The 19,723-nt window shown below is 40.2% G+C and overlaps 1 protein-coding gene across 4 annotated transcripts in view; it reads left to right on the top strand.

The window, feature by feature from the left end:
• SORCS3 (sortilin related VPS10 domain containing receptor 3) overlaps positions 1 to 19,723 on the top strand; it is a 580,244-nt gene that overhangs the window by 517,985 nt on the left and 42,536 nt on the right. For all 4 annotated transcript variants that reach the window (XM_032880553.1, XM_032880561.1, XM_032880570.1 and 1 more), the window contains 2 exons: positions 9,887 to 10,004; positions 11,013 to 11,146. In XM_032880553.1, the coding sequence (XP_032736444.1) occupies positions 9,887 to 10,004; positions 11,013 to 11,146 (252 nt within the window). The remainder of the gene's footprint in view (positions 1 to 9,886; positions 10,005 to 11,012; positions 11,147 to 19,723) is intronic.

Below are 19,723 nucleotides of genomic sequence, written 5' to 3'. Positions count from 1 at the left end.
TCTTCCTTCCTCCAACTGTGCTTTCAGTTTTATATATTTCATGGGGTTTTTGCCTTTTGTGCAGGCAGACTATAATGAGCTGGTACTAAGAGGACCCCCATGCCCATATCTCAGTGCCAAACTGTGCAGTCAAATGATTTCTAATGAATCATGAAGCACTTAAAACGGTGCATGAGCCTTGCTAAAAGTATAGTGCTGAAACTGTGTTATTATATTAGTAGCAACTGCCTAAGTTGGACTGGCCTCAACACCTACTTGCTGTATAATTCTTTTTGGGTGAGTTAATTAACTTCTTTGAGCCTTAGTTACCCTTTCTATAAAATGGGAATAATAAATGAAATAAGGTAGTCTATACAAAGTAGTTAATAAATTATAAGTGTTCAATACATTACCACTATTATTAGTATTTCTAATTATTATTGTTGTTATTTGATTGTCTTTCCTAGGGTACCTACTGTTCACAGTCTTGTTAGAGATCATGGGGATATAAATGCATTTGGCATACTATCTGCCCACAAATTTCTCAGGCATCCAGCAAAGGACATAAGCTAAATTATCATAATTAGGTACTATTATATAAAACTATTAACAGTTGGTTAAAATTATTTACATCTTCATTTATATAAAACACTATATATGCCACATATTTAAACCTCAGATCTCTGTTAGGTACTGTTATTATCATCATTCAGGAAACTGAAGTCTAATTAATCCACGTAAGGAACTTTCTTTAGGTCTGGGATTGGCACCCACATTTTGCTCTCTATGATGCCAATATCTTTGTGTTTGATTAGTTCATCCTACTGGCTCTCAGACAATAAATATATGACAAGCACTTACGATGTGGAAGGTACGATGTATGTAAGTTGCAAACTTCCAAGAGTTTAAAATCTAGCAAGGAGGATAAGACACTTATGTATATAGTATATGTATTTTGATCCCTATTGGAAGTACTAAGGCTTATATGCAAAATACAGAAAAAAAATGCTATCAGAATTCAGAGGAAAGAGATAATTTGTTTTTCTTCCTAAGGAAAGGATTGCAGAAAGAGGGAAGATCAGGTAGAACATAATAGAAAAGCTAGCATTTGAGAGGCACCTGGGTGGCTCAATCAGTTAAGCATCTGTCTTCAGCTCAGATCATGATCTCAGGGTTCTGGGATCAAGTCCTGCATGGCGCTTCTTGATCAGCAGGGAGTCTCCTGTTTCCCTTGCTTTACACACACACACACACACACACACACACACACACTCTCTCTCTCTCTCTCTCTCTCTCTCCCTCTCTGACAAATTAATAAATATAATCTTTTTTTAAAGTTAGCATTTGAGTTAAAACTAAAAAGAATAATCCATCGAGAAGATAAAACAATCTCAAAACCTGTATGCTGTTGTGATTATATAATGCAAAAAAAAATTAAAAATCTCAAAGAGAAATGGAAGATTTGTAATCTCACAGGGAAATATTTTTAAAATTTCACATGGAAACCAATAGACCAAGCAGTCAAAAGTTGGTATGATTTTGATGAATAATACTATTAGCAAGCTTTATTTAAAAGAACTGTATATGACCCTCCACTCAACAAATAGAGAATATGTATTTTTTAAGCAAACACTTAATTTTTTTTTTAACTGACCACACACTGGGCCACATGGAAATTCTGGACTAATTCCAAAGAACTGATATAATTGAGATTATGTTCTCTCTAAATGTTATAATTAAATAACAATTTTAAAACAAAATGATAAGGAAAATAAAGGGAAAAAAACCTCATATGTTTGGAAACAAAATCCTGGGTTATTTAGGATCACTTTTATTTTTTAAAGAGGAAATCAGAATGGTTGCTATGAAATATTTATATTTAAAAAGCTCTTCCTCACCTTCTTCCACCCTAAGCCATTATTTCCCATCACCCTGCCCATTATTTGACTTGAGACTTGTAGAATGAGTAGGATTTGGACAAGATAAGATGTGGGAACAGCATCCCAAATGGAGGAAAAGCAGGCACTAGGAAATCCTGCTACTTTTGGTGGAACAAATGGAATTTTCTTTGAGCATAAGTAGCTTTGGAGAGTAGCAGGAGGCAATACTGCAGAGGTGTTTGGAGGCTATTGCAAGGTGGCTTTAGAATCAAATCCGAAGGTCTTAGCATGATATTCATAACTAGGTCTTATGAGAGTTCGAGGACAAGAGTAAGTACCTTGGGAGTTTTTTGCATAGAGGTTGGACTTGCCAAAATGAAAGGATGGCCAACGTTAAGTGTAGGAACTAAGAAAAAGAAGGCTTAAATTACAACAATCAGAGATGGGAAAAGGTTGAGGTGGTTAGAAGTACATTTAGAGAAGTAAGAGGAAGACAGAGAACATGGTGTCACTGAAGCAGAGGGCTAGAGAAACTGAGGAAAATCCTCTGCCTTTGTAGGAGAAAGTCACCATCTGCTCACACAGGAAGTCAAAATTTAGAAGGACAGATCAATATCTAAGGAATACCTAAGGAATGCTTCTAAGAGGAGGTAGCATTTAGAATGAGCTTGGGACAGGCAGAGAATGAAGGAGTGAAGAGCATGGCAAAAACAAGGTGTTGAATTAGGTTTCTAGCCTGATGATTGAGAACTCAGTTGAGTCAGCCACAGGGAGAGGAAAGTCAGGAAGGAACTGGCCTTGTTCTCTTAAGATTTTCTTCAGGCAGATAGAAGTGGGGGAAGTTGGTGATACGAAGAGTTTGAAATGCAAGTGCAGGAGTCTCTGAGGAAAATAAAGGAAAGGGCAGGGTGGTTCTAGGGCAGGTGGAGAGCAACACAGTTGAGTTCCATCACATGTTCTCTCAAAAATTAGTCCTTGGTAAAGTACAAATCTGATTCTCTAAGCACCATTTGTTCTTTCTTTTGCACCTATCTAGTGGTTTTCTAGTAATACATCCTTGTCCTTTTCCTCTCTGAAGGACTGTGATCAACAACTCTCTCTTAGAAACTTGTGTTGGCTTTCACAACTATGTATGAAGGTTGGTATAATTGGGGAGAAAGAACTACACAGGAGAGAATCAGGAAAAAATTGCTTTCCTATAAAGACAAAAACATCTTTACAGGGCCTGCTCCTCTAATTACATTTAGTGTGGCATTGTTTCTACCTAAATTATAGCAATTATATACCAAGATCCCCCTTTGAAATCATTTAATTAATGAGTAGCTAACCCTTGGTGTGTATGGAATTCTAATGAAGTTTTTTTTTTTAATTTTTGTAAACCACTTCCTTCCCTCAGATTAATCACTCATCTCCCCAAAAATCTCACTCCCCAAAATCTCACTCAAGTCTGGATTGTGGATTAGACAAAGTATGTTAGTTAGGGCTCCGGAAAATCATAGTTGTTTGTGGAAATCCTATCACAGTCCAGAATAACAAAGACAGAAAAATCACTGCTGTTTCTCTCTTGAGAAGGAGAGAAATATGTTTTTGTCTTTCTAAGCCCCAAAGGACACGCAGCTCAACCATGTTCTTTGACCCAGAAATAGGGGCAGTTAAAGCTATTACCCCAATTTTGGAAGAAGTGAATGACTTTGATAGATTAATTTTATCCATTAATCAACCCAGAACTATTTAATGAGCATCTGTTATATGGAAGAAGTGCCTTCGGAGACAAAGATGAATGACTCTAGTAGATAAATCCTTTATGTATGGGGTTACCAGGAGATAGATGGCTTATACACCTGGAGTTAGACATAGGGAGTGAAAGAAAAGAGAAAAAAAAATTTCTTGGAAATTATCTTGATAGGACAACATTCCACCTAGATTCTTCATCCCATCCCTTGGAGTATATGCGTCATTGATTAAAGTCATCTTCCGTAAGGAAGCTGAAGGCTTGAGAGATGAAGTGATTTGTTCAAGGTCGCCAAGCTAATTTAGTGGCAGACCAGAACTAGGGAAAGATGTCTTCTATTTCTTTGCCTCATAATCTTGCCACCATGACCATCTATATGCTAGAAGTCAAGTAATAACATAAAAGCATAGGAGGACACTGACCCAGAGTCACATTTGTAGTATAGACAGCTGTCACCAGAGGAGTTTAAAGAAAGAAAGAGGTGGTCTCTTAGGTTTATACAGCCCAAGAAAGTGAATCTGAAGCGGAGCCAAGAACTCTCATGAAAAATCCAGGTGGCAAGGTAAAAAGAAAAAAAAAAAAAACAGAAGTAATAAATTTTAATTGATTTTTCCTGAAAATCCATATAGTGAGAAAATGGCTTAGAGAATTCATTAATTTTATTCTGTGGTTGGGAACAACTTCTTCAAGGGAACTAAAGGGATGGCTACCTGTTTCCAGACAGTCATTTGTATTTGTGGAGGAGGTATCCACTTTTTCCTAGGCTCTGTATCAAATATCACACATGCACGCACGTGCGCGCGCACACACACACACACACACACACACCCCACAAAGCCCTGCATTTGAGGTTAACACATACCTTGAAAAAAGGATATTGAGCCCAAACCTATCAAAAGCTCTTGATGAGCAGGGCCTTGGTTATGAGTGTGTGGGAGTTCCAGCAATATGCTGGTGATGGTAATGAACATTTGTTGTCCATTGGAATTTTCAAGATTTCCCATACATTATCTCACATGATAGGATTTTGTTACATTAGTGATAATACACTTCAAGTTAAGATGGGGGTCTAGGAATGCATTTCCATAGAAGAGGCTGAAAATAGTTTATCTTGGTAATTGCAAGGAAGTGGAACTATGGAAGATAGTGGATTTGGGCATACTGGAAATTACCTTTTTTTGCCAAAGATTTGAGAATGAAACCACACTCTCAAATTCCTTGTTCCTCAATAAACAATTACCATTCTTTGTCAAGCATCTACCATTGAAAGGCCATATGGCATACAAAGAAGTAAAGGAGCATTGCCAGCCTTAAGGAGTTTTCTAATTGGTTGACATAAACTAGACCAAAGATAGAATTAAATTCTAGGTAAGTGTTCTAGAGGTGTGTTTCTTAAGGTCGGTCCTGGGACCAGCATGGGTATCACCCAGGGAGTTTTTAGAAAGGCAAATAATCAGGCACTCGAAACATACAAGTCTGTGTATGAGATGATCTGTATTTAACAAGCCCTCTAGGTGATTCCCATGCAGACAGTGGAGAACCTCTGGTAGAGACATAGTAGGACTATTTGAGCTTCTGAGTAAAGAGCTCTTGTTGCTGGAACAGTCACAGAAAACTTTCTGAAAGAAGTAGCACCTGATTTGGGAATTACACTATCCTTTTAGAGATATTCCATGTCTTTGGTTCCTCCACCCTGCCTCTCTTGGGTTTCATATGAAACTGGTGTATAAACCACAGTACTCCCCAAAAGCATACCATGAATGAGAGGAGTATGCTGTGCCTACTTTATTGGCGATGAGCTTTGTAACTTTAGAGAAACATTTCCAATGGGCGAGAAACTATTATTTGGGAAATTCTTTTATTATTAATCAGAAGTAGTCTGGGCTTTCTCTATCCCTAATCCACCTTATAGGTGCTTATCACCCCAAAATGACAGACATAGTGATGGTCACCTTGGTTTCTCTGCTGGGTTCTCACTTTGGCAAATCCTATTGTGAATGTTAACATCTGTTCTGAGAGTAGTTATGAAAAGGGACGAGAAATGCTTGAATTTAAATTAGTCCTTATTTTTATCTCCTGCTAAGTTTGCTGCATTTCAGTCATTTCCTTGGCTTCCATGGGCTCTAATCAGAAGAGCTTTGAATGAATGTGTATTGGGAAGAATTAGGGAAGCCAGATACATGCAAAAGAGAGACCATGTATCAGTTGCCTGTCCCCCATAGGAGAGGGTCCATGATGAACATTTTTCTTCCCAGAACTGATCATGGATGGAGAAATGGGGAGTACATTAATGTCTGAAAGTTGCCAAGGGGTTTTAGCAGGACTTCCTGATCACACTTGAGGTCCAATGCAAAAATGAGCAAAGCTCATAATCCTAACACTAGATATTTAAGTGGCATGTGAAAGCGATCACATGGAGAAGCAGATGAGCACTCACCCAAGTAAAAATATTAGCGTATCAATTTACAATTTGGGGAAAGGCCTGGGAAACACCATGTAAGGACATCTGGGATAGAAGCCAAAGAAATCTAGATGAAAGGATGTGCCTGGCAAGACTGCAGGAGAGAAAAGACTAGATTACACATGTCCTAACTGGGCTCCCATTTTTGTGCTCAGTTCTGAAATGAGCTCTCTGAGCGCAGAAACAGATAACCCAGAGGGTTGGGAAGACCAACATCATGGACATCCGTAGAGGGTCTGGGTCAGTGAGGCTGGGCCCCTGAAGGATACTTGTGTTCTGACTCAGCAGCAGCCCTGGGAAACGGATAAGCCTGAGTTTGAGGTTCTGTGTTTATTCAGTCTTGAGCATTCCTTTCCTCTGTGGGCAAGTTCGTCCATTTGAAAGCTCTCTCACATTTTGTAAATGTTTGCACTTTTCCATTTTGTTAGTTTTTTATATTCAAGTGATCTCCCCAGGGTGCCCCCTTGTTGGTCTTCCTTCCCCTGCCCCTTCCTGTGTCATCTCCTGGTTAACTGACCAGTGTTTTCACACCACTCCGTAGCTAGATGAAAAGTGGTCTTGAATCATGTCACCATCTGTACGAACTTCCTGTGGCTGCTGTAACAAATCACCACAAATTAGGTAGCTAAACAACTAGAAATTAATTTTCTACCAGTTCTGGAGGCCAGAGTCCAAGATCGAGGTGGCAGTAAGGCAGGACTGCTTCTAGTGGGAAGGGAAGAGGTCCTCTGCATCGTCCGTCTTCTGGGGGTTCTAGGTGTTCCTCGGCTTGTGGTCACAGAACTCCAGTCTTCGCTTCTTCGCATGGCCTCCTTCTCTCTGTGTGTCACCTTCTTAGTATCACTTACAAGGATGCTTATCCTTAGGGCCCACCTTGATAATCCAGGATAATTTCATCTCAAGATCTTTAACTTACTTATGTCTGCAAAGGTCCAGATAAGGTCACATTCACAGTTTACATGGAATAGAACATGCTCATGTCCCTTGGGGGAGCCACTCTGCAATCCAGTACTCTCTTTTTCAGTGGTCCTTAAGCTTAAGGAACTATGAACTCCTTTGAAAATCTGATAAAATAGATGTAATTTCTCCATAATAAATACACAGGGGCCAATAAGTGCCTATTTTTATTTAAGATTTCAGAAGATTGAATGGTGACATCCAAAACTAACTACCATTTTTCTTTGCGATCTAGTTAATGTAAAATCAACCTGGATATTGCCTGTTTCACTCTTGGTAATATACAAAATGTAGTAATTAATGCATTCTAAGATCATCTTAAATATTTATGGTTTCTCTGAATTATTTACTTATATTAATCACATTATGTATGAAAAATCTTAAGCTGCCACATTATCATTATTATTGTTGTTGTTGTTGTTGTTATTTAACCTGAGTTGCATCAAGCATTATTGTTTCCTTTATTCAATACTTATGTAGTTGCCAGAGGGAGGACCTGACATCTCTCTCTGTGACTCCACATGTTATTTGTTATTTGTTATTATACTCCCTTCAGTCTGTCAAGATCTTTCTGTGTCCTGATTCTGCCATGAAGCATATTGACTGTTTCTTCCACCTTTGTGTCATCAGAAAATATGATTTCCAGTGATGACCATTATTTTCATGTCTTCAAGTCATTAATAAAAATGACAAACAGGAAAGAGCAGACAGCAGAATCTTGTAGCTGACTACTCACGCCTTCCTTCCTGGTTGATTGTAATGCTTTAATTAGGTACCGTTCAGTCACATAATTTTACTGGCACGTGGCTCATATTTTTTCATCTTTTCTTTAAGACTATTATGGCAAACCCTGTCAGATGCCTTGCTGAAATCTAGGTAAATCATGTGCCTCATATTTCCTTCTTCTTTCTGCCTAGTAATCCTTTCATAGAAAGGAACAGGCTTAATTGGACATGATGTATTTTGTGATCCATGAAATTTTAACTGTAAACTATTTGGAGTAGGTGAAAGTGTTTCTCTTGGCATCACTAATATTCTTCTACTCAGAGTACACCAATCAGGGAAGACTTACTAGAGGAGGTGGCATTTGAATGTGGGAGGATGGGCTGGATAAAGACAGAAGAAGACATTCATCCAAGTCTCCTCCCCCTGTTTTTTGTTTGTTTGTTTGTTTCTTCTGATGATCTTTCAATATAACTCTCTCTTCAAACAAGTAGAAATTTTTAAGATATAACTGCTTTGTTAGAGATTTAAAAGGGACTGACTCCTGTCATCTTCATGAAATGAATTGAGACTAAAAGGTGAAAGTACTTCAGTGGTGACCTGGCATGGGTGTATTGGATTTGAAGACCACTGAATACAGCACGAATGAAGGAGAACAGAGAGAACCCGGGGGGAGGTGCTTACATTCACTCTGCTTCACACGATATTGGCCATACAACCCACGATACTCTAGCCCCATGGCTTCTGCTACTCAGTGCTGAGCTAAGATTCTTATAAAGACCATATGTTTTTGGTTTTGTTCTTTTAGTATAGTTGGCACACAGTTTGTGCTAGTTTCAGGTGTACAACATAGTGATTCACCATCCCCATACGGTGTACTACCATCTGTCACCATACTACGTGATTATGATATCCTCGACTGTATTTCCTATGCTGTGCCTTTTATCCCCTTGACTTATTCACCTCAAAGTCTGTTTAATCTTTTAGACAAAACTCTGAAAAATTGTATTTAACTTCTAAACTGATAAAACATTAAAGGAATTTCCCAAGGTGTAATGTAAGCTAAACGATCCTATTTATTTGTCCATTTCACAATTTTAGTCCACTCTTACCCCTCCCAAAGTGTCTGAGCTCATCCTTCAGATAGCAGCAGGGACTGTCCCTTGAGGAGAGTTAGTCTCTTAGGTGTCACTGTAGGAACATCTGGCTGTGGGAAGAAGAGAATCCAGGGCTGGGAGCATGATTAAGATTTGCTCACATGGAAGCCATCCAATGCCTTGAAAGGCTTCTGTTGGTTTAGGTTCCCAGAGTGATTGGTCTCCCCTTTACAGCACTATGATAGATGTCTTGTGTCGTAATTATAAGACGTGCCACCCGAGTGGAGTATAGATGATCAGTCTTTTTTTCTGTTTTTCTAGAAACAATTGATCATTCATATGTACAGGGCTATCAACTTCTCGGCTTTGAAAAGGGCAGTATTGATCATCTAAGTCACATAGATGGTATGCTTCTTTACTATACATAAATATGAGTTCCTTTCACGAGGCTACTGTGATTTTTCAGGGAAGGGGGAAGGAATGATTTTCATGTGAATTAAGCATTGGGGATTTCAACTAAAACACACTTAGATCTAGTCAGAATTTTGCAACTGGCAGCCATGCTTGAGATTAGCCAACTCACCCCCCTCCAACGTACATACGCACAATTTACTTTGCAGATGAGAAAACTTGAGTCCCTGTTAGTAGACATCAGTAGATAAAACACCTGTGCTTGCATTAAGGAGAAAAAAGGCTACATGTCAAATTAGGGGCAATGGTTCTATCAGGGTAGAAAATTTTGAGCTATCGGGTGAATTTTTTCCTTCATATCTTTCTGTATTTTCCTTCATATTTTTCTGTGCTTCCTATAAAGCACATAATTACTTTTGCAATTGAACAAATGGTTAGTTTTAAACCCACTGTGAATACCATATCATTTGGCTAGAGTTATAAAATGGTGTACTTTGTCCTCGGTGACCCTCAAAGACCTCATTTTGGAAGAACCTGTTGAATCCAGACTGCAATTCGATCCTCTCTCCCTCTAGTCTTTGTGCATTAGTGACTGACTTGGAGGCTCTCTCTGCTTGTCTCTCCCATGCCTCCCCTAAACACTTAGAGTTTTTGGCCACTTCAGCCTCCGTTCTGAATGGCAGTTGGTGAAAGTGGACTACAAATCTATCTTCAGCCGGCGGTGCACTAAGGAGGACTATCAGACCTGGCACCTGCTCAATCAGGTACACCAGAGGGCGGGGCACACTGACTTCTAGGGGGAAGAGCTACTACAAGCCCTGTTTGGTCATTTCTGGGCCTTCCTATTTGGAGGTGGAAAATAGCGAGCCATCCAAAGATAATAGTAGATTTGGGGGGAAGGGTTAGAGTCCACACATCCAGGTCCAGCATAGACGGATGGTATTTCAGGACCCCTTTTCACCCTTGGATCCCCATCTACCCATTGCAGTCACCAAATCACCTGGGGGTGAGGTGAAAATGATAAGCTGGGGCTTTAGCTCTATTTGTGGAGAAATAAGCCCGGACAGTTGGGAGACCTTCTAGTAGTTTCACCATCTCACCTTTCAGTGGGAACGGTGAGAACATCTGTTAGGCCAGCCTCCATAAGAGTCCCTGAAGCACTGGAAACAAGACCACAGAGAAAGGGTGAGAGATGGAAGTGAGTAGCTCTAGGAGTAGCAGATATTTGTAGCTATGCAACATAAGCAAAATTCTACATTCTCAGAACAACTGGGTTCATGTAATTTGTACCAGCTTCTCCTCTTTTTGCACTTGCTTGGGAATAAGGACTTGGACATGGTTGTTTATGAGAGAGAGGGAACTTTTGGGACCAGCTTCAGTTTTACTCTGAAGATGGTGTGAAAACTATGCCGGAAGTAGGTTCTTTTCCACTAGAATTTATGCTGAGGTCATTTAGGTAATTTGGAGATCTGTGAGGATGGCTTAGAGCCTTTGCATTCTCTGTGAAGGTGGAAAAGAAACAAGAGGAAGTAGACATCATTGGCTAGGTCGGGTGAAGGGTAGTGATGGGACAGCTCCATGATCTTCCTCTTGTGTGGTAGTAGAAGACTGGCTCTTTTTCCCTTGAGACTCCTAAATGGTAACTGGGAAAGAGATTGCTACACAGTGTAACTAAAAAAGAATGAAAAGGCTAATGTTTCTTATAGAGAAGCTGGTTTATTTCATCTCCTTTGTGTTTTTCTGCCTCTCTCACTACGGACTTTCTTTCCAAGGGGGAGCCCTGTGTCATGGGAGAAAGGAAAATATTCAAGAAACGCAAGCCAGGAGCTCAGTGTGCCCTGGGCCGAGATTCCTCAGGGACAGTGGTCTCAGAACCCTGTGTCTGTGCCGACTGGGACTTTGAATGGTGAGTCTCTTGGCATCTCATTGTCAGTTTCAGCCAGACATTAACTTGTTGGGGGATGGAGATGAAGATGGAGGTTTGGGAGAAAGTCATGACCCAAAGGTGAGAGGTGTGTTTGCTGGCCTGTGGGTCTGATGGCTCCAGTTCCTGGGTCAGATAGGAAGTCCGCATCCCTGGAAGGAGGACAGGAGGAGACATTTTCACAGGGAAGCTCACTGTTCTATAAGAGCAGCATGTCCAAGGGATCCTTCTCATTTTCAGTTAGCAGTTCTGGGAAAGTACCAGAGAGGTTGGGTGGGGCACTGACAGAGCTCTGAGGGCTGCCACGGACAGCTACCTCCAGACACATTAGCTCAAACAGTGATTTTTCCATGGGAACTCTCTCTCTTTTCATCATTTTCCCCTCTAATGACAACCACAAAGAACAACTAAATCTCACATACTAACCAAAGATTCACAAATTTCCAAATTTACCTCCAGCTCTGACTTCACTGAGCTCTAGGATGGAGACATGTGTGTCCATGTTCGTACTTAGCCACCATGTCCCCTGGAATTTGCTAGTAGAGATTTCAGACTCGGTGTGGCTCAGGGGGAGATCTTCCTGAACCTTTACTATTGGGAGCAATTTTTCAGCTCTTGTTTGGACCAGTTTTCCAAACTCTATAAAACACACAGTTGCTAAAGTCAAGATCCCAGGACAGCTTGATTTTTCCTTTACCCTCAGGTTTAGGCCATCTGCAAGTCCTTGTGAGTCTTTATGTCCAGAAAACATTCATTCATTCATTCATTCATTCATTCATTCATATTTATTTATTTACTTGTGAGAGAGGGTGTGGGCAGGGAGAAGGGGTAGAAGGGACATGGAAAAGGAGAAAGAATCTCCAGTAGGCGCCCTGCTAAGCGTGGAGCCCAAAGTGGGGCTTGATCCCACAATCCTGAGATCATGACCTGAACCAAAAACAAGAGTCAGACACTTAACTGACTGAGCACCACCCCCCCAAAGGCATCCCTCCAGAACATATTTTAACCCAAAGCTCCTCTGGCCATATCTACCACAACCTGGACACTGCAACAGTCTGTGGTCTCTCTGTTTCCACCCTCATTGCCCTAAAACCTCTCCTCCTCACAGCAACCAAAATTAGACTGTAAAAACCCAAATCAGGTATTATCACTCCTACACTTAAAACATTCCAGTGGCTTCCACTCTTGCTTTAAATATCATGCCATCTTCCTTCCTTGTCTTGCTCCACTCTAGCTGATGTGGCCTGCTATCATTGTGCCTTAATTTCTTACCATTCTCCCCTCATTCACCATTTTGCAGCCACATTACCATCTTCTTTCTGCATCTTAATTAATCCAGGCTCATTCCTAGCAGAGATGACAGCAACTATAAGGATTTCTTCCAGATCTCAGCAAGACTGGTGCCTCTGGATAACTGACATCTCAACAAAAATATCAGCTTCAGAAATGCTTTCTTTTTTTTTTTTAATTTATAAATTATTTTTATTAACATATAATGTATTATTTGGCCCAGGGGTACAGGTCTGTGAATCATCAGGCTTCCACACTTCCCAGCACTCACCATTTTCAGAAATGCTTTCTGAGACCACCTCATCTCACCTACACCCTGTCACTCTGACACCTCACCCGATTTCATGGTCTCAGTGTTAATCATCATGTGGAGTGATCATGTTTCCCGATTGCTTTATTATCACCTGTCTTCCCCTGACAGAATGCAAGTGCCATGAGGGCGGGGACTCTAGACTCACCCATAGTAGATTAAATAGTTGCGCCATGTTCCTAAATGTTGTTCCTTTTAGGAGAGTCAACAAATGTCCCAAGTCTGGGCATGGGTGATCCCCTTGGTGATCCCATTCTGATCCCAGCTGGGTGAATTCCTCCTCTACATCACAGTCAGAAGTTGAAATTCAATCTGGATATTACCATAACCAGTTCGAGGTTAAAAGACGAAGCTAAGGGCTTGGCCATCAGCATATAAACACAGCGGGGCAGGGACAGAGTTGCATTTGGGCTTTTCTGGTGTTGAATGGCAGAAGTAAATCCAGATGGGTGCAGAACAGCTACTCCTACCCAGCAACCTCGTCCAGCCTATTTCTGAAGCTTGCTTTGTGCTGGAAGCCATCTTTGGTTCCCCACTTTCTACCAGGACCATAACTGGTCACTGCAAGCCAGCTAGAAGACTGGCTGCTCCATAGCTACTCTTCATCCCTGAACTCATGCCTTGGAAAGCTTGACCTCATTGAGAATCATTCCAATGGGATACACTAAACGGAATTTAATTTGAATGTCAGCGTCCTATCTGTGACACTTCTGACCCTTTGGAGACAGAGGATGTTTTCACACTTGGGAAGACTAATTTTCAGTTATTAACCACAATCCAGCAAAATTGTCATAGCAATATACACAGTAGGTCCCTGATAATTATGCTGTGTGACATATGGACGTCAGCTTGAATATTCAGAATATGAGTTTCAGTCTTCCTTGTGTCCCTTCTGTCCCTGTGCCTCCTGGAGGCGCACTGTCTTCACATGCCATGCTACGTTTTCTCCTGTGTCTCTCTGAGCTGTAATAGATCCTCACCTGCTGTTGGGAAACCCCAGAATGGAGAAAGAAGAATTGTAATATATTGTAACATATTTTTTTTCCAGGAATTCCATTAACATTTACTAGGAAAAAAAAAAATCCCAGCTCTGATATTCACAGTTTTTGACCTTGGGAAAATTTTCTTAATCTCTATGATTTCGCCTTCTTGGCTGTAAAGTACAAATACAGATCATGTATCCTACTGGTTGCTAGGGATCTCACTGGTTGCTATGGAGGAGTCAGTGAATTAATCTACATCATTAATGTAGGTAAGGGGTCCCTCCTAGTGGTGTAAGCATCCATATGGTAGCTGTTGTTGCTGCTGTAGTTAATCTTGTACCCCAGAGTTAAGTGGTCCCCATGGTATTTTTACCAAGTAAACCAGAGCTTATAGATCCAAATGAGTCCTGTCTACAAAGTAGTACCTTTGGGTGTCATCTATTCACTCATTATTGGCAGCATTGCTTAAAATATTTCTGAGCCCTTCCTTGGGAACTGCTATCAGAATGCATCTGTGAGGAGTGCCTGGTGGCTCACTTGGTTAAGCGTCTGCCTTCAGCTCAGGTCATGATCCTGGGGTCCTGGGATCAAGCCCCACCTTGGGTTCCTTGCTCAGCAGGGAGTCTGCTTCTCCCTCTCCCTCTGCTGCTCCCCCTGCTTGTGCGCTCTGTGTGTGTGTGTGTGTGTGTGTGTGAAATAAAATATTTTTTTTAAAAAAGAATGCATCTGTGAGTAAAGCGGGAAAAAATAAAAAGGCTTTGCAAGGTACTCTTTGGTTCTCACACTTGTATTGGTAGAGGTACCAACTGGACCCAACACTCTGTAATATCAACATTGTTACTATGGCATTTTAATGAGAAGAAAAGGAGCATCTGGAATGAAAGTTACTTGGCTAAGATGGCCTAACAGAGAAATCTGGAGTTTGAATGCAAGTCTAGCTAAATCCTATGTTCTCTCCCATATATCATACTATTTCTTAAGAAATCAAACAAGTCTTTGTTATTAGAGTCACCTATGTTTCAGAGGAAACAGTTCCCAAAGTTTAGTTATTCTAAAGTTAAAATTCATCCTCAAATGACTTAGGTTAACTGCTATTGATACAAGTTAATCTGGAATGTCCTGTTAACTTTAACACAATTTCAGATAAAGTAGTTTTGACCATTGGTATTGAAATTCTAATAGGCATATGGTGTTCAAGAAGACTTTATAGAATTTTGAGGGGAGGTGGTATTTGAAGTATTATGTGGTAGGTAGTCTTTCTACTGTCAATTGTATCTCATGAATGTACAAGAGAATATGGAGGTTCCTAAAAAACTTTTAAAAATAGAATTACTGGGGCACCTGGGTGGCTCAGTGGGTTAAAGCCTTTGCCTTTGGCTCAGGTCATGGCCCCAGGGTCCTGGGATCGAGGCCCGCATCGGGCTCTCTGCTCAGCGGGGAGCCTGCTTCCCCCTCTCTCTCTGCCTGCCACTCTGCCTGCCTGTGACCTCCATCTGTCAAATAAATAAAGTCTTAAAAAAATAGAATTACTGTATGATCCAATAATTTCACTACTGGCTATATACCTGAAGAAAATAGGAACACTAATTGAAAAAAAATATATATATATATACACACCCCTATGTTTATTACAGCATTATTTACAATAGCCAAATTATAGAAGCAGCTGAGATATGGCCATCAATAGCTGAATGGATAGAGAAGATAAAGGATATATATGGGATATATCTAGACCTATATATCTCTGTCTATATAGATAGATAAAGGATATCTATATTTATAACAGACTACTACTCAGCCATAAAAAAGAATAAAATCTTGCCAGTTACAACAACATGGATGGACCTAGAAAGTATAATGCTAAGTGAAATAAGTCAGTCAGAAGAAGATAGATACCATGTGATTTCACTGATATGTGGAATCTAAGAAACAATGAACAAACAAGAAAAAAAAAAGGCAACAGGACTCTTAAAAATAGAGAAAAAACTGGTGATTGTCAGAGGGGAGGTTGGTGGGAGGGATGAGTGAAATAGATGATGGGGATTAAGAGTACACTTATCTTGTTGAGCCCTGAGAAGGATATAGAATTGAATCATTATATTGTATACCTGAAACTAATAGAACACTGTGTTAGTTTTACTTGAATAATAATAACAAAAAAGAACCACTTGAGTTGGAGGTAGGATAAACAAACATAGAAGATTTGAGGCTGGGTTAGTGTTCAGAATCTGAGAGTAAGAGCAAAAAATAATCATGTGACCTAAAGAGTATTTTTGCACTACTTTAGAGTATGGAAGAGACAGTTTCATTTCTGAAGTTTCTGTTGTCTTTTATAGTGGTTTTTATAGACAATAGAACTGAATATTTGAGATTGTTTTGTTTTTAAGTGAACATCAATAAGCATAGGTATTGATTTAATAATACAGTTTTTCCATCAAATATAGTTTGTTTGTCTCCAGTGTCCTTGCTGGAAATCGGTGCCTAGCAACAATCTCATAGCCTTGTGTCCTTCTGAGTGGTCCTTCCTACTAGAAAGTATTATTAGCTAAAGAATCTGAAAGGCCCAGCTCAATTAGTGTAAGTAATTATGATGCACATTATACCTACTTGTTTGCCTAAGCCAAATCAGGTCACGTTCCTTTGATTGGTTCAGGCAACTTTTAGGTGTCAGAGACAGCAGGGAGAGGGAGTAACCTACTTTAATCAGATTGATGGAGGTAGGAGGAGGGGATGAGAAGGATGGATTAAATGTCTTGATTTTGGTGGAAAAGTTAAAGAGTATAGCCTGGGATCCAGAAAGGGAAGATATCTTTCTTTTTTTGAAGAGGGAAGGTTTTATAGATTCTCAGAAGCCTTTATTTTTAGGATAACATGCACCCTTCCATCCAGAGTGCATGTCAGTAATAAGCATGACTTTTGCATGAATAGTGATGTTTCTGCTCAGCAGCTTCATGCTTATTCTAGAGTGCCACTTTCATTGTGGCTCTGCTGAAGGGCCAGGAATAAATCCACGCTGAGAATTAAGTTTGTCAAGGACTAGCGAGTAGTCAGAAAAAGGAGCTTAAGAGTCCTGCTCTGAAGTCATATGAGGCTCCTAGAAAGGAGTTGCCTTCTGAGAGAGGCAAGTACCTTTCTTCAGCAAGAACCAGGTTGAACCAGAAATTATGCCTAGTCATTCTTTTTTCTTATTCATCCAACCACTCACTCAGCAGTAACTTTTGCTCAATACCTACTATGCTCCAAGTCCTTTAGATGGATTATCTTACTTAATCTTCTCAACCAGCTTCGGGAAGGAGAGTCTGTTATTGTAGGCATTTTATAGATGAAGACATGGAGACACAGAGAGGTTAAGTAACTACTTCAAAATCGTAATATTCTGACCCCAGAGTCCTAAGTCTTGGTGTTTCCTTCCATGGGCAGTATGGTTCCAGATCCACACAGTGAGTTTATCGTGTGGTAATGCAGAAGAGAGGGGGAAGAGATAAGGGAATGCTATTGTCCATAAGTGCAAATGTGTCTGAAATCCATCCAACAGCAAGTATTCTGCATATAGAGCACAATTATATGTTTTTTCTGTAGACGAGCATTATAGAAAAGGCAAAGATGAACCAGAATTTTGAACTCAAAGAAAACATAACAGCAAATAATGATATAACTAGGGACTAAATTCTACAATCCAGGCCAATCCTGTCTAATGTAGCAGTCACCAGTCTCATGTGGTTATTTGCATTAAAATGAAATAAAATTAAACATTCCATTCTTCAGTTGCACTAACCACATTTGGTATTTAGTACTCACATGTGGCTAGTGGTTACCATACTGGATAGCATAAATGTAGAAGAGATGGTTCTTTCAGACAGCACTGGTCCTACCTGTAAATGCCAGAAATGATGCAAGCAAAGAGTGTTAAAGACTGGAGTAATGATGGAAGCCTTCCTGTAGCAGGTGATGTGTAGGCTTGCTGTCAAGTATAAGGAATAAGGGCAGCACCTCAGAAAAAGCAGATGTATGAGACTGTTGAGTAGAGGAATGAGTTGAGGGTTGAGCTGTTGATGAGTAGATGGATGATGGGAAGATGGCCAGCATGGGGTTTGATAAGGAGAAATATCTGAGGGGTGTTTGTTGGGTTATTCAAACAGTTTCTGAAATAGTTCGGATGTAATCATCTTTCTCTATGCCTGTATTAGGCTTATGCTCTAGTGAAATGCTGATGGTGTTCATTATGATTCCATTGTTTGTGCTGATGTTTTTGTTGGGGTCGCTCCAGTTTGTTGAGTGTTCACTCTGCACCTGCCAAAAACTTCTATTTGCCCGCTCCCAAACCAGCAGGCCATCCTGTCTCCCAAAATGAGACAGAAACACCTGTGGACGACTATTCCTGGACTCTCAACTGCCAAATGGGAGAACAGAGGAACTGGGGGTCAGTGAAGCAGTGATAGGGCTGCGCATGGTCTGAGAGTAGGACAGCCCCAGGAGGTGGGCCAGCAGAGACCGTGACTTCTGGGCGGGCTCAAAGAGTCTCAATGTCTTTCCCAGGGACCATGTCCTCCCTTAATTAGTGGGTGATCCATGAGTGTGTACAAATGTTTTTTCGAGGATCGGGAGTCTCCATTATCACCTTCATGTGCCATTGTCAGCTGTGTACAATCTTGAACATATCACTTCTCTTTTGCTTCTCCCTTCCAACCTAACCTACCAACTAAGAGGATCGGGCCCAAGGAATACCAGCGTGGCTTCCAGTTCTGATATGCAGAAGCTTTGTGATTTCTGAAGTTTTCTGTTCCTCCTTTAGACGGTCTAAGGCTTTTCCCTGAACGGGATTTGAAGGAGATACATCTCCTGGAAATGGACACGTTTCCCCCTAAACTTTTAGAAGTTCTAAACCCTTTTATAGTCAAGAAAGATGCAGAGGCGACTTATTTCTGGAAGGAAACTGCTTATGTGTTTGCAGAAGCTGTGGCAGCTTACTTCCCTGAGGCAAATCAGACTTTCTGGCACATTCTTTCCAAATGTCACAATTCAACAGAAAAACACCTTTTCCCCAGGAAGTTGGAGCAGCAGCTGGAACTGCTTATTTGTTGAAATCATGCAAACTCCAGAGCTGGGGGGTAGGTTGGGCTGTATGAGATTTTAATATACATTTAGCAGAAGTTAATGAAGAAGTCCACAGCTCAGGGGCAGCCAGTGATGTTTCTGTTAATGTTATTAAATATTAATGAGGTGCTTTTTCTCTTTAGGGCTAAACAGTATGCCTGATGCACCTTTTTAAATTACTGCATCCCTAACAGGTAGCAGAGCTGAACAGAACTGCTTAAGATGGTTACATTTAGGAAGGAGCATTAAGACATTTCTCTTCTTCCCAAAGCTGTTTAGGAGGGCACCCTTCCTTCAAAGGTTACTAATATTTCTTAGGGTTAGCAGAACATTCAATAGATTTAGTTCATAGAGTAACTGGGGAATTTTCTAGAAGCAGTGCAGATACACCACAGCCCAAACGTGTCTACAGATAAGCAATGTTTAGAAATCAGATATTCAGTGCTGTGCTGGTAAATATTTAATTACTGGCTCTCTTAGAACAAATAAATAAGTAAGCCCTCATTAGTAGCATTTGCTGATTGTTATAAGTATCCCCAAATGTGGCTGATTTTGAGATACCAATGTAACATTAGTGAATACAGAGTTGAGAAGAGATGTCCAGTAGCACATTATATAGTATTTCTACCACACAGACACATAAATGGAAATAACCTCAGGAGCATAGGTAAAATAATAATACATAATGTTTTATATATAACAATATTTTATAGTAATAAATGTAGCAAAATCATGAGGCATCTGTGTGTTCGTTACCTTTCAAATATAATTTATTTAAAATTTGAAATAACTTTTAAGTTTTTTTGTTTTTTTTTTTAAGATTTTAGTTATTATTTGAGAGAGAGAGAGTGAGAAACAGCATGAGAGGGGAGAGGGTCAGAG

Source organism: Lontra canadensis, unplaced genomic scaffold, assembly GCF_010015895.1.
Source record: "Lontra canadensis isolate GAN:19392208 unplaced genomic scaffold, GSC_riverotter_1.0 scaffold3, whole genome shotgun sequence".
Classification (NCBI taxonomy): Eukaryota; Metazoa; Chordata; class Mammalia; order Carnivora; family Mustelidae; genus Lontra; species Lontra canadensis.
Note: the sequence above shows the minus strand (reverse complement) of the source record. Positions and strands in the feature narration are given on the sequence as shown.